The sequence below is a fragment of the Scardinius erythrophthalmus genome (assembly GCF_964197995.2).
Source record: "Scardinius erythrophthalmus genome assembly, chromosome: 1".
Classification (NCBI taxonomy): Eukaryota; Metazoa; Chordata; class Actinopteri; order Cypriniformes; family Leuciscidae; genus Scardinius; species Scardinius erythrophthalmus.
The window spans coordinates 55,049,285-55,074,884 of record NC_138221.1 but is presented as its reverse complement, the minus strand read 5'-3'; the positions used below and the strand labels follow the sequence as shown (position 1 = coordinate 55,074,884).

The window sequence follows — 25,600 nt, the reverse complement described above, 5'->3', positions numbered from 1 at the left end:
AAGACTGCTTCATGTGTCTGTTCATCGTCGAAGTCCCCGTTTTTTTTTTTGCTGCCAGCGAGCAGCGTGCCGCATTTAACATTTAATGCACGAGACAAAGCCAACACATATTGTCACTCCGCACGACTAGTTTAAAATGTTTCCATACCTCCGATTTTCCTCCAAACTTGCTCAAAGTTATTTCTTCTGTTTAAATTTTTTTTCTTTGCTTCTTCAAGCTCCATGTTGCACTTAAGCAGCAGAATAGTAGCCTACAGCACGCACAGCAGGTGTGATGCGTCACGCGTGCGAGACTGCGAGTGAGAGTGGACGAGACGCTGCGCATGACACGTAACGTGCTTTAGCCTATCAAGGGCCCGACCCGACCCGGCCCGAATACAGTGGCGGGAAATATCAGCCCGACCCGGCCCGCGGGTCGGGTCGGGTCGAGTCCGGGCTCGGGCTCGGGCAGAGAATCTAAGCTCTAGGCTGAAGCTACCCCAAAATGTTCCTAAGCCCCCCCCCTAAATGATAATAAGAACAACAATAACAATTCGATTTATCAATAACCGTATCCTCATTCATATTTAGACGCAACAAATGATATATATCCAGCTACAAAAATAGCCGAAAAGTCGGAAGTTGGAAAGAAGGCCGCAGAGCTGCCAACTCTCCCGCATTCACCGTGAGACTCACGCAATTGACACTTTTCACACGCTCTCACGCCACACATCCATTTTCTCACGCACAGAAAAATCGCGAAGCAAAGAGGAGACCGACAGACTAGACAGAGTAGGTCCCTAGCGCACGTGAACCGATCATCTCTACTAGCTAATAGTAAATAACACGAACACTGTTGAAAGATAGGCTACAGTAGTAGGCTACAACTTACCGAAATATATATTCATCATACATAATATCGATCAATCAGTGTTTTTTATCAGCGTGAAGAGGTCAGTAACATAGCTGGAGAACAATTATGTTACATTTACCTCAGGAAAGCCATTCAATGAACATAATATAGGCTATAGCACGTAGTTGGCAAGAAAAAGAGCTATAGAGAGTATTTTGCTAAATAATATGTGTCCTATATTACATATTTATTATATTTTTACTTTTATCATTAAATAAAGTTGTTATTATAAAAAAAACCGCATTATATTTAATTTGAGTTATTTTTAACCTTAAATAATACTGCCACCTGATAGGGCTGTCTATGTTTACCGCATTAGGTGAGTTGTTTTTTTCTTGAGAAAAATGAACACATATCTTGAGTAGCCTACCTATTATCCAAATGAGTCAATATTAAATCAAATCACAATAATTGAATTGAATTGAAATAATAAAAAAGTGAAGCTTCCCAGAAATTGTACCATGCACCATAACATTTACATATAATTTTACACTTATGCTATACTAAAACCTGAAATGGTCACTTTTTGTGACAGCAACCCTATCATTTTTGATCAAAGATGTGACTTAACTTCAGAATTTGAACTAAAATCAGTATTCTTATGATTGCTCTGAACATTTCTGACTAAGTTCAACAAACATTAAATTACTTAATCATAAACTAAAAAAAATAATAAAAATGTAGGTGCGACGGGGTTGAGACTAGGGTAACAGGGTTAAAGATGGTAATGGGGTTGAAGAGACAAATACAGCTAAACATATACATAGTTGTTTTTTACTCAGATTCACTGTAAGATTTTCTATAAACGCAAGTTACAAATACCCTGGGGGCTAAGCCCTCCCTGTCTTCCAATCCTAGTGACCTCCCTGATAGTTATCCAAATCTGCATGGCCAGATTTCTGAAGAATTGGAAAGAATGTAAATTGCGAAACTCGACACATTGCCAACACCATTTCATTTTGTTCTATTGTTGAAAATGCTATGAATAGTGATGCATTCAGAAAATCTATCTATCTATCTATCTCGATCAAAGTAAAAGGTGTCCATGTAAACTTAGCTATTGATAAGAACAAGAAATGTTATTTGAGCAGAAAATGGACACTCCAGTCTTTTTTTTTTTTTTTTTTTTTAAATCTAATTCCCTGATCTTTTAATCTGTAAATCACTCTGAAGCTGCAGGAACATGAAATCCTGACCCTTGAAACCCTTTCTTTCTGTCTGTTTCTAGCAGAGCTCAGGTGTGGTGGGTGGCGTCTCGGGCCCGGGTGGGGCGGTAGCGCCCCCTGCAGCGGACCCGGAGAAGCGTAAACTCATTCAGCAGCAGTTGGTGCTGTTACTACATGCTCACAAGTGCCATCGCAGAGAGCAGGCCAACGGAGAGGTCCGCCAGTGCAACCTGCCCCACTGCAGAACCATGAAGAACGTCCTTAATCACATGACCCACTGTCAGGCCGGCAAATCCTGCCAGGGTGAGCCAGGAATCCACCCATTCATAATCTTTTGTTCGTATTCTTTCCCGCGCATAAAAAAAGATGACAGCACCTTAATGCATGCTTGTGTTCCCCGACAGTGGCTCACTGCGCGTCCTCTAGGCAGATCATCTCTCACTGGAAGAACTGCACGCGGCACGACTGTCCCGTCTGCCTGCCGCTAAAGAGCGCTGGGGACAAAAGAAACCAGCAATGTGAGTTAACATGCACAAATGCTCAACTCATCCTCAAGTAATTATAAATCTGTATGACTTTCTTACTTTTTTCAGAGGAACACAAAAGAAAATATTTGGAAGAATGTTTCGCATACAGTGAAAGTCAATGGGGTCCAAAAACAACACTGGATTCCATTGATTTAAAACATTGTTTAAAATATCTTCTAGTACTCAACATATTGAAATGGTTTTTCAATCTCCCATCCTTCATCTTTCTCTCTAGCTCTGCTGGTAGGTGCTGGGATGGCCATGGGTGGTCCATTAGGTGGCTCATTACCTGGCGGCCAGCCTTCAGCCCCCAACTTAAACCCACCTAGTCAGATTGACCCAAGCTCAATCGAAAGGGCATATGCTGCACTTGGACTCACCTACCAGGGCAACCAGGCATCCAATCAGAATCAGCAGAGCTCTGCAACTTCTCAACCTGGCATGAGGACGCTCAACAACATAGGTTAGAGTTTCCTTAACCTTTAGTCTCTGGGCCTGTCCAAATACTGCTGTCTTGGCCACTTAAGAGCATGTGTATGCGCCAATTAAGTGCGCAAGGCCATCCCTTGTCTGAAAACCGCCAAAGTGCACTTGATGCACTCTAAAACCACATTATCACTAATACTGCTTGGGAGCAGTCTTTGAGGCTAAAGGCCTGTTCACACCAAGGACGATATCTATAAAGATAACAATAAAGATATAGTTCTAAAAATCATTCTCAATATTAAAGAATAGCAGATTCTACACCACAACTATAACGATAACGAGCATTTAAAGCGGCAGACAAACACGCGTTTAGAATAAACAGAATTATATAATTATTTATTTATATATAATTATTATCATCTGTTGGTGTGGACGCTAATATAGTTATCTTTGTAGTTATTGTTCTTTGTGTGAACCTTTAGCGTATTCCCGATTTCGCGTCATGTGAAGAAAAACTTTCCAGTGTAAGTTGAGTTGATTAAAAGTTACCTATAATTTGGTTTTAAAATGTAAAGTGTTGCACATTTTATTGTATTTTGATTTATATGGATTTTGTAAAATGTTTGAAAATTAAGCACCACACTCACGCAGTGATAAGTCCTATTGAGTAAGTAAAAATCTTAAAACGCTTGCGGTGTTCACGTCCATTCGAACACTTTGGCCGAACTCGTACGTAATCTAAGTAGACGAGTGGTCAAGTGCGGGTATTTGGACAGGCCCTCTGATTAAATGCTTCTCCACTAATGTTATTTAATGATCTTTTATATGTCTGTATTGGTGTAGAACTAGAAATTTACATTCTTCACTAACAGATCAGATTGATAAAACGCACCTGAAAAAAAACTTCTCTCACTAATTTAATACGACATGCATGATTTTTCTGATTAAAATTGCAGTTTAAAATGCAAATGAAAAAAAATCCAGGTGATTTATATATCAAAACTACAATAATAATAATAACAATAATAATGTTGTTGTCATTATTATTCTCACTAAATACAAATATGAAAATTATTATCTAAAAACAAATAAGAAATATTACTTTATTTAATTTTACATTGAAATATTACTATAGAGTATTTATGGATAGGATAATATAATAATAATAATTTTATTTAATTTGATTTTACGTTACATTATTTTACAATTATTACACTACTAATATTTATGGCTGTCTTAATTTCTTCATTTTCAAACCATCAAAGCCCTTAATGCTTCTCTTTTAAGCGCTTCTCATTACAAGAATGATGAGATGGTCGGCGCATGTTGCGTTCTCAAATGCATTAAGCAAATGCAGATGCAGAGATGGCGTTTGTGTGGAGCAGCATTTACTGTAAACCGAGCTGCTGCAAACGCCGGCAGATAATGAGATTATCATGCATATAAACACACTGAAACATGCAAGCGCATGCATTTCATTAAATTGAAGCGTTTGCAATTTTTATAAAATCGCATTAAGCCGTCTCGCGATCTTGGTGTACAATCCTTACTTACTGCAAAAATGTTTTTCATACTCATTTTTTTTTTTTTGTCTTGTTTTCCAGTACAAATATCAGATCATTCTTAAATCAAGATGCATATACTCCAGATATTAAGTCTTGTTTGCTAAAAAAAAAAAAAAAAATTAAAGGTACAATATAGATTTCTTGTAATAAAATATCCAAAAATCACTTGCACGGTGTGATATATTTCCTGCAGTTGTGTGCTTCCGATATCCCAAATGTTCCCAAAGATTTTTAATTTCAGAGAAATTCCAATTTTAAATAATGGCTCGTCCCGGATTCACTTGTCGCCTGTCAAGTGTGCGTTATTAAAGTTAGAGCTTATTTTGAAATATCAGCCGGATGGCTTAGTGCTGGCGCTAACAGATCCTATAATGTCACTTCAGTGATTTGGGAAAAGCATGTAAAAGTCCTGGCAGAAAGCGATGCATAAGGATGTAGTGTAACAACGAATTATTGTTTTTTCCGAAGTGTTGATAACTTAGTGTTAACTAATAATTGTTGCCAGCTGGTACTACCAACAAAATATTAGTGCATTCCTGGAACTGGGTGTCGTTACACTACATCTTTATGAATCGCTTTCTGCCAGGACTTTTACGTGCTTTTCCCAAATCATTGAAGTGACGTCGACGTCCGGGTTAGCAGTAGCATGAGCCGTCAGGCAAGTGTTATTTAAATAAACTCCTGATGTACTTACAAACTTTCCAATGCCTCGTTTTATGAGTACAGAACCTATTTGTAGTACTGTAGAAGTTTGGTACCATTGCGGGCATTATTAGTGGGGTAATTTACGACATACAACATAGGATACATTAGCGCCTGCACTAAGCCATCCGGCTGATTTCTCTAAATACACTCTAACTTTAATAATGTTTGACCAAGGGAAAAAAGGCATCTGGGGGGTGTTTCGCTCGAGGTCATGGTGCAAAGGACCCTAGGCTGATTTTACTCTGAACCATCCCTTTAATTACTCTCCCTCATGTTGTTCCAAACCTGTAAGACTTTCAGTCATCTTCGGAACAAAGATATTTGTAATGAAATCTGAGAGCTTTCTGTCCCCCCATTGACAGCTATATACTCAATTTTATGAACTAACTCTTTAAGAAAAAGAAACTTGTTTTCACTTTGAATTAAGTTTATTTAGCATGTTTTACCTATGATGTCTTATACTGTGTTCCCCAGCAGGTGGGAACTCAATGGGAGTGAACGGTGGAGCCGGGGCGCCGATGACGAACCAGCATTCGGGAATGCTGCCTGACGGCATGTTGCACAGGAACATGACGGCTCAGAGGTACTGAACATCACTGCGGTTCAGTGGACCGGCACCTGGTTTAAATAGTTGGTCAGTGAAAGTTTAACGTTGATGTTTGATGGTTTGCCTCTCTCTTGCAGTCTGATGAATGACATCTCTGGTGTTGGTAACATGGGTTCTGTAGCGACGGCCACGCCCCCCTCTGCAGGAATGAGGAAGAACTGGCATGAAGACATCACACAGGATCTCCGGAATCACCTCGTACACAAACTGTGAGTGATACACACATACCCACACCCGCTTAGACCAACTACTGTCATTTTATGCAGCCATTATAAGAAATGAATGTCGAAAATGTTTATTAAAACTGGTAATATTGTGAAATATTATTACAATTTAAAATAACAGGTTCAATTTGGAATATATTTTAAAATATAATGGTAAAGCTGAATTTTCAGCATCATTATTCCAGTCTTCAGTGTCACATGATCCTTCAGAAATCATTCTGATTTGATGATTTGGTGCTCACTCTTCAACAAATTATTTAAAAATCCACACACAACTGTAAAAGTCACATATAAGGTGCTGTTTAATTCCATGAGCTCGTTCTCAGTCACGTGTGTGTGTGTGTGTGTGTGTGTGTGTGAGTAGTGTGCAGGCTATCTTCCCCACTCCAGACCCTGCAGCACTGAAGGATCGGCGGATGGAAAATCTTGTAGCTTATGCACGCAAAGTGGAGGGTGACATGTATGAATCTGCAAACAGCAGGGTAAGAAAACGCTTGCACATTCAGTCTCATGTCTGTGGGTTATATCTGAATGAATTGACAGAATCACTTGTTTCTTCACTTTTTTACCCATGACACAGATGTCACAGTTGGACAGAACACTGAAAAGAACAGCCTAACCAGGCACAAATACGTCCATACAATTTTCTGTCTTCACTAAAAGCGCACGAAAAAGACTTTGAACTAAATCAGTGCACATGTTTTAAACCGAATTGTAAGAATGATTGTCTTCATGAATGTTTATCTCTTCCAGGCGGAGTATTACCACTTGTTGGCGGAGAAGATTTATAAGATTCAGAAGGAGCTGGAGGAGAAGAGGAGAACCCGACTGCAGAAGCAGGGTATGATGCCAGCTCAGCCTGGCATGCCCAACAGTGCTCTACCTCAAGCACCAGCTGGCATGAACCAGGCACAGCTGCCTAGTACGTACACATACACACCTGCATACAGCCGTGTGTGGCTACCCGTCAAAATAAAAACTCGATGCATGAAACGGAAGTTGAGATAGTCTTTTCTTCCCTTTTGTGACGTCTATTTGAGTGAAACGGCTTCTCAAACAACAACAAAATTTTGTCCTCAGGGAATTGATTGGATGGTTGTGGTTTGCTATTGCTGTGATGTCATGCGAGTGACAGTTGGTCCCGCCCCCGCGCCAGTAAACACATCATCAGAGAAGAGAAGAGATGACATTGCAAGAGGGAGCGGAAGTCATTTAGATCAATTTACAAGTTTTTACTTTTTAAAAAATATGAATCCGCACATATAAATCTTTTGTAATAAATACTGCAGTATTCCATAAAAGAACAAGAATTGTCCATTTTGATTTCATGGCGACTTTAACGTTTGTAAATTAAGACTTAAATATCTGTATTGTAATTTTACAGCAGTACTATAAAATAATATAATTTATTAAATTCTCAATTTCTTATTTTAAGATAAAAGAGAAAAAAATTGGAGTATTACAGTATTATTTTGTTTAATATATTATTTAATAATAATCACAATAAAAATCCCAATTAATATTATTTTATACTGAAATGTTTAAAAACAGTGGGAATGTGCTGAATGCAATCTCAAGTGGAGAGTTTTTTTTATTTTGTTTTTTAACTCTGCTCACTTTATGGTTACTGAAAGAGTTTTGAGTTGGTTCTTGTAAAGAGTTAACCCATGTCTAAACATCCCCCCCCAAAAAAATATCGTCCAGCTCTGAAAGGATCAAAAGCTCCAGCTCAAAAAAGTCTTCAGGAGTAAAGGCCCATTCACACCAAGAACAATAACTATAAAGGTAACGATAACTATATTAGCATCCACACCAATGCATGATATTGTTATTTCTTTTTATTATAAGCGCGCGCTGCAGTTTTGTTGTCTGTTGTTTTTAAAGCTCAAGCTCTTCAAAGCAGGATGGATTCTGATTGGCTGTCAATGTTTTTATCGTTTATCAGCTGGAAAAAAATCTTGTTTCTCTGTGCCATTATAGTTTTGGTGTAGACTCTGGTATTCTTTTATATATTTAGAATGATTTTTAGAGCTATATCTTCATCGTTGCCTTTATAGTTATCGTCCTTGGTGTGGACAGGCCTTAAAAAAATAAATTCCCAACTTTTATATTATTTTTATTTTGCACTCACAAATAAAATCACCCCACTCATTCTGGAATGATTCATTCTTTAGAAATATAGCTATTAAAGTCATCTGGTGAACATTCCTGTATTATTTCGCAGAAAAAATAAACATCACATTGTTGCCGCCCGAGCGCAATCGGACACAGATTTTTGTTATTGACTGCATGGAATGGTTGTAATGGATGTTCTGATCTCTCCTAGATGGTCCCCATTCAGATCCGCCCTTAGTTCAAGCCACTGGACCCAATCCGATGGCCAACCGCATGCAGAATCCTGCTGGTATGGCACACTCACTAAATGGTCTGTAGTTGAAAAACAGTTCTTTTGAACATCCTTAAATAAATCCATATTTTTGTGTTTGTCTTATTTTGTGACTTTCATTCTCGCTCACCTATGCAGGTATGAATCAGTTTGCTCAAGTGGGGATGCAGCAGCCAATGGGTCAAAGGGCAACGCCGCCCCTGCCAATGGGAACAAACCTCAATCAGGTAAACTCATTTGTGACCTGAAGGGGAACGACTGATTTAACTTTAAAGGGGTCATATAGTGCCATTTTTGTACAAGCTAATATGATTCTTTAGGGTGTAAATTAAAAGTTTGTAATATACTTTAATTAAAAATTCTCATTAGTATTGTAAGAAAACACTCATTTTACCTGGTCAAAAACAGCTCTGTTTTCAGCACGCCGTTTGAGTGCATGTGTCTTTAAATGATAATGAGCTTTGCTGACCCCGCCCCTCTGTTCTGTGCGGACACCATTTGTAACACAATAACACAATGACCATAACGCGTTGTTCATTATAAACGTGGGATTATGAATTATATTGAGTACGTCGTACATAGAAAACATGCCGTAATGTACCCTGAGTGTAAAAATAGCTGCATTCATCGTGAAGCGTGCAAGCGATTTGCAAATATTAATATAAAGATTAATATAAAGCTTAATAAAATGTTACACTCACTTGTTCTTCTGGAGGTGCAGCAGGAACACGAAGTTGGTACCGATCCTTTTTTCAGGAACAGCTTTTAGCAAAACCGGCTTTATACTGACCCTCGTTTATAAAGCAGTCTGGTGTGTGAAATGATTCACGCAAACATGAAAGCATTGGCGGTGATCGTGGGGAATATTCTCTTCGAAAACAAACTCAGCCACTGCGTCTTCAGCAGTTCGGATTTAGGAACATCAACATGACTGCTGTGTTATTACACCCAAGAACAGAACACCACAATCGCTTAGATGCCATTCTGCTCAGTCCTCCAGCTATCAACAATGACGCACCGGTCCGCGCCTATGATTGACAGCTCGCTCACGAGCGAGGGCGGGGCTGTGTTGAAACGCTACTGTCAATCAACATTCGTGGGAGGGGCGTCAACAGCTTGATTTGAGCCAGGGGGAAACATAAAAGAAGATTTAAAAAAAACTACTGGATGGATTTTTATCATTTTATGATGGTTGTGTACAGGCACTGCCAACACACATTTCAGTACAATCAACTTGTAAAAGTGCATGTACTATTATATGACCCCTTTAAGTGTTTATTTGGTGTCTTTATTGTGTATTTTTAGATGAGTATGCAGGGAACACCTCGAATGGCTCAACCCAACGTACCCCAGTTACAAAACCAGTACATGCAGAACCAGTTTCCAGGCACAGGTGCCGGACTGGGCCAGGGTGTGGGTGGCCTGAACCAACCTGCAGGGCAGGGAGCCATACCACAGGTCAGCTATTAAAGCACATTCATTTCATATATTACTCAGTACAGTTTGATGTCTCTAATGCATCTAACACTTTAATATGATTCGTCGTTTGGTGGTTATAAGAGTGTATAACAGTTTTTCTGTTATAATCTCTTGTGAAAGACAATAAACATTGACTAACATGCTCAATTTTTAATTACTTTTTCTTTGAGATTTAGCATAACTTGAGATTAAGTTAGAATTGTCTCATTGAAACCTCTTTTGTTTCATGTTTCACCTCTTGTGTTTAGTAATGTTGTGTGTGATTTAGTGGTACTTAAGTGTACTCCTAAAGCTTAATGTTAGGGTGGAAATAAGGATGGATGATGTAGCCCAGCATTAACATTGAAAAAAAAAAAAAAAAAAAACTGTTTATACACTATTATTTAGCAAGGACACATACAATTGATAAAAAGTAAAGACATTTATAATGTTACAAAAGATTTCTATTTCAAATAAATGCTGTTCTTTTCAACTTTTTATTCATCAAAGAATCCTGAAAAAAAGTATAACAGTTTGCATAAGAATATATAGTTGAAAAATATATTCAACAAAACTGTTTGGACCAAGCCATCATTGTCGCTAAATTGATTGAAAATATTTAATGCAAACACTAAAATACATTTGTTTAGTATAACAACATGTTTTTTACTGATAGTTCTTCACTGCAGAAACTCAGTCATTTGTCCATATTTATGTTTGTCGATGACAAAAGAGCAGAGTTTTCTCCAGAGCAGCTATATATATATAACCATCACTGAACTAACTTAAGCTGGACTATGACACTATTTTCTTCTAGATCTGCTTTATAGCATAAACAAACCCTGTTGCATTATTTTCCTGTTATCACTGTAAAGCTGCTTTTAAACTATCTGTATTGTAAAAAGCGCTATATAAATAAAGGTGACCTATATTTATTTATATGTTCCAATATACATGGTTATACACAAACATTTTAATGCATGAGGTGACCCAAGTGAATTACTGAATCAGTGATTGAACAGATTCATTGTAACTGATGGTTTGAAAGAACTGATTAGAGATTGGTGAAACAAGAAGCAGCCATGAAACAGTCTTCAGGAAACTTGTGATCACTGCAGTATTGATGATGTTATAGCACCAACAAAACTATCAAGAATATGTCGTAAAAAATAAATGGATCGCCCAGCTCTTGATGTGTAGTAATAGCACCCAGTTAACTCTGAATTTTGTTTGTTGTCTTTTTCCTCTCTCAGAATCAGATGCCCACTCCTCCATCGCAGGCAGTCAGAAGTCCAGTTGCTCAAACTCAGTCTGCAGTCTCTGGCTCTGGAGCCGCTGTTGGCCCTCAGGGGCCTCCGTCCAACCTCCCCCCACCTGCTCCACAGCCTGGATTGCATGCGCACTGTCCTCCCTTACGCCAAAACTCCCCTTCTCCCGCACGCAGCCGCACCCCTACCCCTGCCCCGCACCAAACGCCCCCGCAGTTGCCGGGTAACCAGACTCCCCAGCCCCACACCCCCACTTCTTCAACCACTATGGCCCCACCTGCAATGCAGCTGCCCTCGATGACACAGGGGGTGGGCTCAGAAAAAGCCAGTCAGCTACAGCAGCAATCACATGGGGGCGGAGCCGCTGGAGGCCCCCAAACAGGGCTAGCGTCATCTGTGCCTTCCCAGAACGCCCACGGGCTTTGTGCACACCCACACACTCCTGTGAGTATCACAATCGAGAATGTGTTTGTTTAGGGTGTTTTTGCTTGTATCCTCACATCTTCTCATAAGTTGACTTGTATGTCACTGAATTTTTGTTTGGATCTGCTATTAATTTAGGGCCCTATGATTTCCGCGACACAAAATTGTGGACCCGGAATTTGGCCAAATTTGGATGAATAGATCAGATATAGGGCTTTACAAAAATCAGTGTATAACCCCAAAAAGACTGCTATTGAAATATTTATTCTTCGTGTCTCTGTGTGAATGAATGGCGCAGTTTTGTCTGCTACACACTTACTCAAGCACGCGTGCCGCTCGTGGTGTTTTCAGCGTCTGTCGTCTCGCTATATGAGGACAGTCCACTTAAACTTCATCTTCGGATACACAACGGAACTCAAAAGTCTTCGCTACAACTCCGCAAAACAAAGGTTCTTAAAGTGTATTACTATTGTACAGTAGAATGTACTTCTAAAAGTAATAACAGTAATAATAGTTTATTGAAACATTATTTTTTAAATATCACAGAATTCCGTCCATGTTTTTATTTAAACTGTAAACCGTTGTGCAAGACGTCTCAAGGAATCGGTCAAATTTAGTTTTAATACATTTTAAAAGATTAAGGCTAAGGTCTGTTCACACCAAGAACAATAACTATAAAGTAGGGCTGTCAAGCGATTACATTTTTAATCGAATTAAGTACATGATGTGCCAATTAATTAATTAATCTAATGAATCGCACATCAAATTTGGCTAAGAAATTACCCCCAAAAGATCATTTTAAAGTCATTATTGTGTTAAATGAGAAAAGGATCAAATAGACATTATAAAAAGTAGTTTTAGAAAGAAATATTTTATTTTATTCAACAGAATTTATTACACAAATTTTTAAGTTACAACAACCATGAGAATGAGTAAATGTAAATAAACTGAATTTTAATTTTTGGGCAAACTATACCCAAAATATGAAATAATTTTTTTAACAAAATGATACAGTAAATAAGAAACTAAAAGTGCCAGTAGGTGGTGGTAAATGTCTATTTTTCTCTCAAATGGCTGATTCATTCAGGAATTAAGCCTCTCTTTATGAATGGGTCATTTGAATCACTGGTTCACCCGATTGATTCACTCAAAACATGGATTTATTCAGAAGAGAAACACCACTGAGTTCTGCTCTGACTTTATAGATAATATTTTAGTCGGCAAAACTGAGCAAAAACAGACAATATCGTGTCTAAAATATAACACTATATTAACTAATTCTTCTTTATTGAACTGTTGTATAAAATCAATATCACATTTACACTCGTGCTATTCGGGACAAATTGCCCTGCTTCATGTTCGTCACCAATCCAACTGTATGAAACAAATGTAAGATGACCAAAGTAGGTCTGGGGCTGCGCTGGGCTGGTGCAGTAAATGTGTTAGGTGCTAAATCATTTTAGTTGGTTATTTTTCCATAACTAATTTATTACATTAACGTTAAATCGACAGCCCTATAAAGATAACTATAAAACTATAGCAATATCTATATTAGCGTCTACACCAGCGGATGATATCGTTCTATTTATTCTAAGCATGCGCTGCAATGTCGTCTGACGCTTTAAATGCTCAAGCTCTTTAAAGCTGGATGGATTCTAATTTGGCTGTCAATGTTTCGTTCAGCAGCTGGAAAAAAAATTGTGAAAGCGATTCCAAAGATATTTTTTCTCTATGCCGTTATAGTTGTGGACTCTGCTATTCTTTTATATTTAGAATGATTTTTAAAACTATGGGCCAGATTTGCTAACAGCTTACGCCAGCTCAAACCCTCTTTTGGTGTTAGAAAACTACTGTCAGGAATTACTAAAGGCAAGAATTGGTGCTGAAAATGCATGGACAGGGTTATTTTTGCTGCTGACCTTATTGCATATGCATTTGTAGCAGTTTCCCTTTCAGACGCAAAATTTGTGGGAGGAGAGTATTTAAATTAGTTGTGCAAGGTGATTTACTAAGGTTTGCGCTAGTCAATTTACTGGTATTTGCGCTGTTATGTACCGCCCAAAAAAAGCATGTCTTAAACCAGACGCTAATTTGCGCTGCTCTTGCTAGATTGTGTAGGTCATTATGGAAATGATCCGCCTGCGTCTGTGTTCTTTAAAGCTACACTGTGTGATATTTTCCCCCATCTAGCGGTGAAATTGTATATGACTACCCAGTGAATATTAGTTTCTGTTCCTTTCAATTCCGAGGGCGTTTTAACTCCTACGGTAGCCGTATTATTCCAAGATTAACATGGCTTCCAAATTGCGTCTTTAAAACTATTCATCACCTGTGATCCATCGCAGCACAGATTTATGTTACAAGGTAAACAATACTTTTTCACCATTGACGCGAGGAAAAGTAACGCAAGTTATACTAGAGGTCGTTCTGGCGTTATGCACAACCATGCTATGGTTAGACAAGCAACTATAAAACTTTGAATTTACACAAATAGGCTGAATTACCTGTCGAGAAGAAAGCAGGCAACTTCGTCTTTCCATCTAGGAAAAGTTACTCCAGTATTGACTTTGGTCTTGCTGATTTGCCTGTCGCGTTGACTTTTTAATTCTCTCTTTCGCTTCCTTGGCGACTCTGCTACATGTCCTCGAAAATAGGCGTAATCCTCCATCTTCAGCAATCTTTCAAATCTTCCGGCAGTCGCGAGTAATCTCCCCCTCGCATTCGTCACGGTGCCACTGAGTGTAAAACGTGAAAGGCGAAGCTTGAATTTCCAGGTTTGTCCCTCTTTGGTGAATGTATTTTCAAGATGGAGGCGCAACATGGCTGCCACCATTCAAGCGACTCGCTAAATGGCAGATTTTACGCTTACGAGAATACTTGATTAGTTGGTGGAAGTAATTACACATGAATGATCACATATACTTTTGATAGAACAAAGTGTTTTTTGCTAAGAATCAACTTAAAAAGTTACACAGTCTAGCTTTAATTTGCGCGTCATCAGCAGATCACGCGCAGAACTTAACACTCCCATCTGCGCTTTTTTAGAATGGCGCTTACACGCTAATTTACCCTGTTTAGTAAATCTGGCCCTATGTCTTTATCATGATAGATATTGTCCTTGGTGTGAACAGGCCTTTAAACTTGAGTGCATTCATTTGACTACCACAATTCTTTTGATAATAAATTTGTATTAAATAATTCAACTCAGAATCCAGAAAAAAAATCAAACAGACAACAGATATTCTGAAAGAATATTTAATAGAGCGTTATCATTGTTGAAAATAATAATGTGTGCTGGTCTGGCTATCACCAGACCAAGCTCAATCTTTTAATTGGTCTGGGGAGTCTGCTATGTATTTGCTACTGCACAAGAGGCGTGATCAACGGCATAGTTCAAATGACTCTGTACGCAATTGGATAGTCCTTCAACCAATCAGACCAACGATCCGGGTAACGTACTCTGCAGAGTGACGTGAAAACTGCGGTTTGCAGAAGCAGCAATGGAATCGAGTGAAAAAACAACATGAAAGTTAGTGGTATTTACACCCACTCAAGCGATTTGTTTGCTAAAAAGAAGCCATTGAGCATCGTCGAGAGGTTAAAAGGAATTGGACAGAGCCGTAACGGCCCTGGAATTGGATTGGATTAAACCCGCCAATAGCGCACCAGGTGGATAAGCAAGTTTGTGATTGGTTCCCGCAAATTTTTAAAGGAAGCAGGATAGATATTATGTACAGGTTTCCAGCCTGAGCTGCAGGGTGAAATCAAATTGCCGGCAGATCAGGCTGGGTTTACCCAGTCTAAATGTGTGCACTAGTATGAATGTAATCCAGACATTCACGTGACCTACCAGCGTCATTTGTGTTGCTTCACTGCCATTCACAAATCCTCTCCCGTGGCACACTTCAGAATCTCGCTAGAAGTAGTAGGTCATCTGGAGACTTTTTGCCTGTACTCTTTTATGAGTACTGTGTATTCGTACATACTACTTCTACCACATATCGTTTTTTGCCTACTATATATTAGGGAAGTATGCAATTTTGGATGCAGCAAAAAACTGGGCTGCACGCAGACGTCCGAGGACCACCCTGATGACGAAAATTAAGCCTCTCGGACCGTCGCATAACGCAGACGTCCAAAGTATACTTTGGGCTTTCGTGTCTCTTATGTGTCTGTCTGTTCTCTCTTATTCTGCTGTTCAGCAGTTCCTTTGTCAGATCCTTCTTTTCTTTGTCACTGGCTGTTCTCTTCTAGGGAGTTTTCACACTGAAGTTTAGTTCGAAACAGCACGGTTCGCATAACAAATTGCTAATTTGAAAGCTGTCATGGGCAGCAACTTTAACTCTGGTCTGCACTTGTTTGGGAAGTAAAGTAACATGCACTTGCATTGTAGCTGATGACGGCGTCATTAATTCGACGAAACGCATGTAGGGGATAACAGCAGTGAAGATTTGATAAGAGTGAGAGTGAGCGCGCCGCGTAATCGTGCAGAGTGAATGTAATCAGAGCAGCAAATGAATGACCCGAAATCAGCTGTCTCCTCGAACAAGTCCGTTTGCGCTCAGCAGAGAAGCCACCTTCATGCAACATACAGTGACAAGTGCCATTCACTCTTCTGCCCAGAATAGCACCATATTAAATAACACTCTACGCGTTTTTGATGACGCAAGATGACCGCAAATCCATGGGGGTTTGATAGAACTGAGTAAGTGTGAAACCGGACCAACGCTGCGGGAAGCTGTGGAACAATTGCTCTTAGATTAGATTTTGTTTGCTATTGGCTGTTCTCTTTTACTCAACTGATTTCTATTGACTTGTTCTAACATTTGTTTCTTTATTAGCTCCTAAGCTGCTGTTGTTGATGTTTTTTTGGTTGTTCCTACTGACTTTTGTTTACCATTGACTGTTCTCTCTTTCCTCCTGACTCGCTTCTTGTTTTGGCTATTTGCTCTTACTCTGCTCCTCTTTTGTTTGTTCCCACCCTCAGCTGTCTCAGAAGTCGTCTCTGACTGCAGACGGTCAGGCCTCAACTCCTGCATCGGTCAGCAGTGCTGACCCTAGCTCACAACTGACATCATCCGAGCCCACCGCCCCACTTGACCCCAAAACTGAGGTCAAGCAGGAAGAAGAGGATGAGAATGAGATGGAGGATAAGGCCTCAGGGAAAATGGCCGCCATGCAGACTGAGATTAAGACGGAGAAACCAGAGGTGAGCAGGAAAACACAATTACATCTAAAACAAAAATACACTCTTACATCTGTTATATCCGAGACTTCATCCGAGATTCATTCCCTAACCTTATTTTGATTGGTCTGCTAGATAAAGAAGGAGGAACCCGCAGGTGATGAATGCAAGACAGAACCAATGGAAACATCGACTGGGTCGACAGCTGAGGACAAGAAGCCGGAGGTCAAAACCGAACTCAAGGAGGAAGAGAACAGCACTCCCGCAAACACACAAAGCAAGAAGAAAGGTAAAACAAACGCGTCCACACATTCATAGATACTTTTGTTTTAGAGTAAATCTTTCATCCTTAAAGGTGATGTGGCTTTTCTATGTTAAAATACCTTTGCAAGTGTAATGTGCTGAGAAAACTATATGCAAGCCTTAGGTAGACTGTAAACGTGGTGCTTTCGAAACATTGTCATTTATATATATATACTGGTATATATGTGTATGTGTCATTTTTAAATCAATAGTTTAAGTTCGATTGTCATTCACAGTGCTTCATGGGATTGTAGTTCTTTCCCTCATTAAAACTATCAAATACACGGTGTTGTACCTTTGTCTTTTTGTCTAATTTCCTAATAATTTTGCTTTAAATCAAAGTGTGTAATGTTGTGATAGCTGGTTTATTTGGTTTATTGCTTATATCTCTTAAACAAAGACTTTCAAAAAGTACATATAGGAAAATACGTCTGGATCCAAGGCCTCGCTCTATGGTGTGAGTTTGGGGTGGGACTTTCTGTTTCTTGACTACCTGTTATACAGGGGGCTGTTTGGGAAACATATTTGGGAAATGTTTTTTTATTATTCTGTTTGGTGAAACTAGTGGCACAGGAATAATATTCTGCACCTTTAAGGATCCTACAGACGTTCTTATATAATTTGCATAAATTCATTATCCAAAGCATCTTACAAAAAGGGAAAACACCACACAAGAACTGCTATTGTAATTCATTTTATATGGTGTTAAAACTATGGAAAAACATCAGGTCTCATTGCATGAAATCTACTAATTCTGATCTAGAATCAGCAGGTGCTTGTTCATATTTCGCAGTTTAATATGAAGGACAAACACTGCTTTGAAATCAGTACTTATGATTTTCATATGAATATGTACCTGATTCCTGACTCTGCTGCTTCCTTCATTTCCTTCCTCTCCATCAGTCTTTAAGCCCGACGAGCTCCGCCAGGCTTTAATGCCCACTCTGGAAGCTCTGTACAGACAGGACCCAGAGTCGCTGCCTTTCCGGCAGCCGGTGGACCCCCAGTTACTGGGAATACCCGTACGTATTCGAACTAGTAACAAAACTAACCTGGTAAGGGCCTGCGCTGGCACGCATTATGCTACAAACAACCTAGCACTTTTCAGTTCTAGTCTCATTACTTTTTCTTTTTCTTTTTTTTTTTTTACCTTTACCCCTCTCTTCCTCTTCTGCCTGCTGTTGTGTCTTGTGTGTGTGGATGTGAGAGAGACGTTGCAAGCTTGCTTTTGTAGCGTTTCTGTCAGAAAAGAAGAGTGAAAATAAGGCAGCGCAGACTATGAACGTCTGCTCTTGCGGTCGATGTGTCTTCATCCCGTAAAAAAGACACATAAGGAGGATTTAAAACCTTAAAGCTGATGTTTGTAATTCTTTTCACATTAAAATTTTAGATTAATGTGCTGATGTGACTTAAGCCATTTTTTGACCAGGCCAACAGCACAACTTTGATTGAACCAATGGGGTTGGGGTGGGACTAAATTTATATATATTTTTTTTGTGAACCAGTGGCTGACAGGATGTTTGGGAAACTTGTTTGAAAATCTTTTTTTTTTTTTATCCAATGGTGATGTTAATTCTGCAAATATTACAGACTTAAGCTTTTAATTTTGTTTAATTTAAGCAATTTACTTAAACTGAGGAATGTTATGTAGATATACTGAAATGGTGAAAATGCACTGCCACTTTGAACTAGTTTGTTTTGAAACTTATCAACAAAATGAAACCGCTCTGAATGATCTCATAACCTGTGCTGGCCTTATTGTCTTTGTTCGTTTAGTATAGTTTTTGCTGTCATCTGCTTAAACTCCCATGTAGCTCATTATTTTAACCTGAGCTTTAATCCATCACATTTGTTTTATTTTGCCACATAAAAGCCTCATGCTAAGTCTACCATCAATCCCCAGAGTTATGGCCAATTTTTTATTTATTTTTTGGCTATAACCAGCATAGCAGATTCAAATGTATACACTGATCAAGTACAATTGGCTTTCATTTGTGTTAAATAGCCACAAATGTTTATTGTCATGTGTTGCATGATGGGATCAGTTTCCTGCTATTCTGGTTATTTTGCTGCTTTAGCAGTGATTTGATGAAATGATGCACTGGCTCCATTTAAGGTATGACAAGCAAACATTACAGACAAAGAGAGTGATGTTTGACCTAAAAATTTAACTTTCGGCACCATTTTGCAGTTAGCCATCCCACCACTGCCACCAAATTTCACCAAAAATACAAAGTAAATTTGAACAAAATGTCTACAAAAATCCTCATCCAGTTATCACAGACAACTAAAAAAGTCAGACATTTATTGGTCAAAAGGTGTGGGAACCCTGAAGATAAAATAACTCTATAATTTTCATGTGTAGCTTCAAAGTGCTTATAATGATTCTGGGTTTATTCACTCTCTTCACTGTTATCAGATCAGTGTTTGTTCACGTATGTTTGTTTGAAACACCTGTTTGTCCTGGCATTGGTGTCGCCCCCGTCGCGTCAGTTTGAAGGACTCGTATGGTTGTGTGGGCTTAGATCAGGTGACTATTGTAAACACTGTAATTTCAATATTTTAATAGATGTTATTGCAACATGTCAGATGCTGCTGGTGGTTACAGGAACCATGCAGAGATCTTTTGTATTGAACCAAAACCCTAAAGTAAATTGCTGTAAAACTCAATTAAAAAAAAATCCTCTTTGTGGCACACAACCTGAGTACTGTGGGGTCGACACCTTGAAGGAATGTATTTTTACTGTGTCTTTGATGATTTGTGCTGTTGGACTGTAAAGAAGGGAGTCCTGCTGTGCTTTGTCGTGTAAACGCTCATAGCTGCGCTAATGTAATTTAATGTGTCTGTGACGATATCACCTCGCTTGTGCTCACCTCAGCTTACTGTACCCTAAACGCTAACCCTACCAACATCACCCCCTAGAAACCCTGTTTGTTTGGCGAAATGGATTCATTTTTCATCCAGGCTGTCCTCCAGATGTGAAATGAATACATTGGATTACATTGGATTTAAAATTAATAAACTTTTGTTTATTATTAATATATTTATATATATTTATTGTACACTTAAGCACATCTGTCTTAATTTTTTAATCTAGATTAAAAAAAAATATATATATATTTTTGTTATCATAACAATAATAATAATTATTATTATTATTATTTAAAATCATCATATTATTTTTACTGCTAATACTTATATGATGTATACTTACAATTTAAGCTATATATCAATACCGCTGGGGGAGGTTAATTGTCATTTAACACAATGATATTAAATTAAATTGTCATGAAAATAAAGAAGTCCAAAAAATTTGCTTAATTTTTTTTACGCGAAATATAATTTTCCAGACATTTCTTGACATTTTCAATGCGATTCAAACTACTATCTGACCATATTATGTTGAAATACCTTTGCCCACCCCAGTTCGTCTGCCATCGCTGGCGCTGGCCCAGATTTGTGTGTGTTTTTCTGTGTGTGTGGGAGAACGGGAGATAAATAGGGTACAGATTTGAGTGAGGCAGTGGGAGTCTGTTACGTTTTTCTCTGTTTGTGCATGTGAACCTCTTCTACAGCGCTCAACATTGTCCCCCTGCACCCTCTTCTCTCCCCCTGATTCTCAACCCGCCGGGCCACCATCCATCGCTGCGTCTGACTGGAACTTGATTTCATCTCATGATGATAATGACAATGATGGCCTTCATCCTTCACGCTGCTTGCTGTGGTCTGGACTCCGTCCTCCAGGACTACTTTGACATAGTAAAAAACCCGATGGACTTGTCCACTATCAAGCGTAAGCTGGACACGGGTCAGTACCAGGAGCCCTGGCAGTACGTGGACGACGTGTGGCTGATGTTCAATAACGCCTGGCTGTATAACAGGAAGACGTCACGGGTATATAAATACTGCTCCAAACTGGCCGAGGTGTTTGAACAGGAAATAGACCCCGTTATGCAGGAAATGGGGTACTGCTGTGGAAGGAAGGTGAGCCGTGTGTGTGTGTGTGTGTGTGTGCATCAGTTTTTGTGATGCACATTAATTAGCATTAATGCTAATAATAATAATTATTTTTACTGTTATTATATTTTTTTATTATTATTAATGTAATAATAATAATAATACTATACGAACATGATTAAATATGTTTGATACTATACAACGATCATTAGTGGTATTAATGTTTTTTTATTATTATTATTAGCAGTAATTCTTCCAGCAAGCAAAATTGCAATGCATTAAATGTAGGCTATGTTAAATGCTTATTATTATGAAATATACAGTGATTCTTCCAGCAAGCAGTTTAGTCAATACTTACCATAAATGTATGTTAAAAATGCATTATTATATGATTATAAATACTATTCTTATTAATTAATAAGATTATAATACACTATCATATAATACCAAAACTTATTTGTTAATTAACATACAATGATTCTTCCAGCAAGAAATGTATGTTAAATATGAACTACATTATTATAAATTGGTACTATTTTTATTATTATACATTTTTGTTTTTAATATTTTTATTAAGTAGAAATATGACAAAAGATGACATTTGTTATGTACAAAAGCATTATGCCACTTATTACAGTGTTTTTCCCACGGTTAAGTTGTGGTGTTTGTCACATCGTGAGGTGAATTGTGGTTTATTGCTTTAATGTCATTATCTGACCAAAAATAATGGAATATTGCAACTTTCTCTTTCTTTGAACCCCTTTATCCCTCTTTTTCCATCTCTCAGTTGGAGTTTTCTCCTCAAACTCTATGCTGCTATGGCAAACAGCTGTGCACCATCCCCCGAGACGCTGCGTACTTCAGTTACCAGAACAGGTCAGCATTATACACACTATACACTATATTCACACTACACGCATAATCACTCACACCCTTTTCTTAATACTATGCAGTATAACCATTCAAAAATTGAGTCATCGATTATATTAGAGTAAGAATAACCACTTGAAAGTTCAAAGTGACTTAAATTGGGTCTATAATTGTACATACAAACTGAAGCAAGTTATTATATTCATAAGAATTGTTATATCACAGTGAATGTGGCCTGATGGGTAATTTACTGACCTCATCAGGCATATCATCACACATTTGCATTTCAGCCTAAAATCAATTTCATGTGAAGCAGCGCAGCGGTAGAAGGAAGTGTTCTGAAAGCTGTTGGTTTTCTGAACACTTTCATAAACACACACATTCAGATGTGATAGACGTTGTGTTTTTGTATGTTAAAAGATTCAGGTGAGTATTTTTAAAGTGGTGAGAGGTGTGCTTTGTGAAAATGTAAATGCTGTTCTGCTTTGAGCACACATTTCCCACATCAGGGTGTTGTTGAATTTCAGGCCTCTTGATTTGACTTTCGGTGGCAAAATAGAGCACATTTCACTTCTCTGCTCTTTTCCTGATTTTAAATGGCCATTTTAAAGAGGGTCTGCATTTTTGTCTCCAATTCTGTTTTCGTTGATGTTCTTGCAGTTAACTTTTATTGGCAGGTGTGTTGGCAAGTATTTGTGTTGATTACCTCAGTTGGTAGCTACGAACTCAAAAAACAAAGTGCTAATAAGAAGGATGCACTTCCTCTAATGTGTTAGTGAAAATCATTGCCAATTTTCTGACTTGCATCATCTTAGTCTTTGCCATAAGAGTTTTGCGGTTAGTATCTTTCACCAGAATTACAGGTTTCGGCGCTAAACAAATATACGTTTTTGTATTAATTTGGCTACTTTGGAGTTAATATGAAGCTCACTTTTCGTTGTATAAAAATTATACTAATGTATGTTAATGCTACTATAGTATTTATTTTTTTATTTAAATCAGCATAAAATCAATAATAATAATAATTATTAATAATAATATTATTTTGGGCTTCATGCAGATTTTAATGAAATATTTGTTATTTAAAATCCACAAAGGCAACAATGATGATAATAAAATTATGATTATTATTAAAACATTGAAAATAAATGTTTATATTATAAAAAATGTAATGTTTTAGTAATGATGATGATAATAATCAAAATAATATTATTATGTAACAACATTTTGTTATATATATATACACACTATATATACTATATACACTATATATATATATACACAATATATATAATTTGTTATATATATTGTTATATATATGTATACACATACATACACATACATATACATACACACAAATATATATATTTTAGTAAAACATTGAAAATGTTACATTATAACCAATTACACTGTGTTATGTTAAGCTTTTACTTTTTTATTTTATAAATAATAAAAATAATGTAATATAACAACATTAATTTGTGTTGTTGTTATATTATTTTGATAATTAAAATCCTATTAAAAATAAAAGGTTATAACATAAATGGGATGGTGTTATATAATTTATTATTATTTTTAGTAAAACATTGAAAATATTATTTAATAACAATTACATTGTTATAAGCTTTTTTATATATATTTTAATAATAATAAAAAATGTAAATTTACATTAAATTACTACATTTGGATTTGTTATTAAAATGGTGCACAATATTCTTACATTAAAAATAAAAGGCTGTAATGTAACAACACTGTTATTAATATTATGTAATTGCATTGCCTTTTATGCTGCATTTAAATAAATAAATTCGTATGATGATCATGTCAAATCTCAATGGTCTTTATGCAAAATATCCTTTTTTATAGTGATTTTTAGGGCGTCATGTGACCTGGATATGTTTTTTGAGATTGACACAAAGTATAATATTAAACTTTCTGAAAATTGGCTAGTTCTTTCACAAGAGTTCATGCTGCCAACTTCAGGGTGTACTAACTGTTCATCTGTCACACATTTTGTTTTGGTAATGAATCTTGGGACCCTCTTTAAAATGCACTGGAAGGATGATGGGTCTCTGTTGCTCCTGTTCTCATTCTTCTCATTCACTCTGTCCATTGTTGTCCCTCGCTCCTCTGGGCGTCACGGTTGTTTTGGAGCTCAGTGGACATGAGGGAAGACCGTCTATGCTTTGCCTCGGCTTCCTGCTCTCTCTCTTTTGGTTTCATTTACTACTTCTACATCTGACCCACCCCTCCACCTGTCCAACACTTAGCTCTTTGTCCCTCATAACGGTTTTGTTTCTCACACTTTTTTAAAATATTCATTCTGCCCTCCTCCTCCCCCCTTTCTCTCCCTCCTTTTTTAACGCTTGTGATGTCTGCATTGGCCTGCTTTGATGTGACCAATCATCCGCTCCGAAATTTACACGCAACCAATCAATCAATCTGCCCACACAAAATCCCTGCTTCATGATTGGCTGCTCCCGGCGACGAACCTGCCTTCTCCTGTGTGTGCCTGTCTCCTGGCCTGCCCTGCCCTGATTGGTGCCTGCTTCCACGTGCCCTCACTGTGATTGGCTGTGCTCTTGGCGAACGGTCTAGTTCACCCAAATATGGGCTTCTTGCTGACAGGTACCACTTCTGTGAGAAGTGTTTCAACGAAATCCAAGGGGAGAATGTATCCCTGGGGGACGATCCAACCCAGCCTCAAACGTGAGTAACCCATCTACAAGTTTGTGTTTCGATCTTCTGCTTCATTGTTATTGCCATGACGTTATTCCTAGGGCTGGGCGATATGGCCAAAAAATCATATCTCGGTATTTTTTGGTTAAATGGCGATATACGACATATTTCTCGGTACTTTCTACATTTTTCTATTTGGATAAAGAAAATCTGTATTTGTTTAAAAAAATAATAATAATAATAATTCACATCCTGCCCAATGATATCCTACAAACAATGTTGATATTGAAGGTTATGGAAACAAATATAGTGAATGTTGGCTATGCAATATATTATGTGCAAAAAAGGTGGTTAAAATCACATTACATTCTAACATTGTAACATTACAATCTAAAAACAAAAATAATGCTTTTGTTTTTAAATTGACTAAAGGTTAAACTAAAAATGAAAATAAAAACAAAAGCACAAACTTAATATATTAGCCTGCATTTGATTACCCCATTATAATGGTCACTTTCATAAAATTATACTTGTAGGTTTAAAATTCTCCAACAACAAATATTTTAGCAATATGTATATAGTCAGAATTATTGCGCTACTATTCTATTGTGCTCCGTCTGTTTGGCGCGCTCATTCACGGAAGCTTGAATTTTAGCGGAGATTCACTGACAGAACCTCGTCCTCTCCTGACAGTGAAATAGACATATTTGTTTGAATTTCTAACATTTACAGATGGAGAATATACCTGTGAAATGTATATTAAGCACTGAGGAAAGCACCACATCTCAAACTCGTTAAACAGCGCAAGTATGTATCTGTCAGTCAGCAACAGTATCTGTCAGAGCATCTGACAGGGCAAGCTGCTTTAAACTTGTTAACTGTATCTTACCAGTTATTTTGAAGCCCTTAATATAAGCTTGTGTCATGTTTAGGACTAAGTACTTTCACTGCAGGAGCT

The 25,600-nt window shown here is 37.8% G+C and overlaps 1 protein-coding gene across 5 annotated transcripts in view; it reads left to right on the top strand.

Annotated features, from left to right (window-relative positions):
- The window catches only part of ep300b (EP300 lysine acetyltransferase b), a 43,728-nt gene that overhangs the window by 8,466 nt on the left and 9,662 nt on the right, over nucleotides 1-25,600 (top strand). For 2 of the 5 annotated variants that reach the window (XM_081379070.1, XM_081379073.1), the window contains 17 exons: nucleotides 2,121-2,361; nucleotides 2,463-2,576; nucleotides 2,821-3,048; nucleotides 5,756-5,864; nucleotides 5,966-6,097; nucleotides 6,477-6,594; nucleotides 6,866-7,034; nucleotides 8,439-8,537; nucleotides 8,637-8,725; nucleotides 9,804-9,956; nucleotides 11,210-11,668; nucleotides 16,635-16,856; nucleotides 16,968-17,121; nucleotides 18,039-18,157; nucleotides 20,881-21,120; nucleotides 21,881-21,969; nucleotides 24,592-24,672. In XM_081379070.1, coding sequence (XP_081235196.1) covers nucleotides 2,121-2,361; nucleotides 2,463-2,576; nucleotides 2,821-3,048; nucleotides 5,756-5,864; nucleotides 5,966-6,097; nucleotides 6,477-6,594; nucleotides 6,866-7,034; nucleotides 8,439-8,537; nucleotides 8,637-8,725; nucleotides 9,804-9,956; nucleotides 11,210-11,668; nucleotides 16,635-16,856; nucleotides 16,968-17,121; nucleotides 18,039-18,157; nucleotides 20,881-21,120; nucleotides 21,881-21,969; nucleotides 24,592-24,672 — 2,816 coding nt within the window. Of the gene's footprint in view, nucleotides 1-2,120; nucleotides 2,362-2,462; nucleotides 2,577-2,820; nucleotides 3,049-5,755; nucleotides 5,865-5,965; nucleotides 6,098-6,476; nucleotides 6,595-6,865; nucleotides 7,035-8,438; nucleotides 8,538-8,636; nucleotides 8,726-9,803; nucleotides 9,957-11,209; nucleotides 11,669-16,634; nucleotides 16,857-16,967; nucleotides 17,122-18,038; nucleotides 18,191-20,880; nucleotides 21,121-21,880; nucleotides 21,970-24,561; nucleotides 24,673-25,600 lie in introns of all 5 variants that reach the window. The other 3 variants (XM_081379072.1, XM_081379074.1, XM_081379071.1) reach the window with 3 other exon arrangements.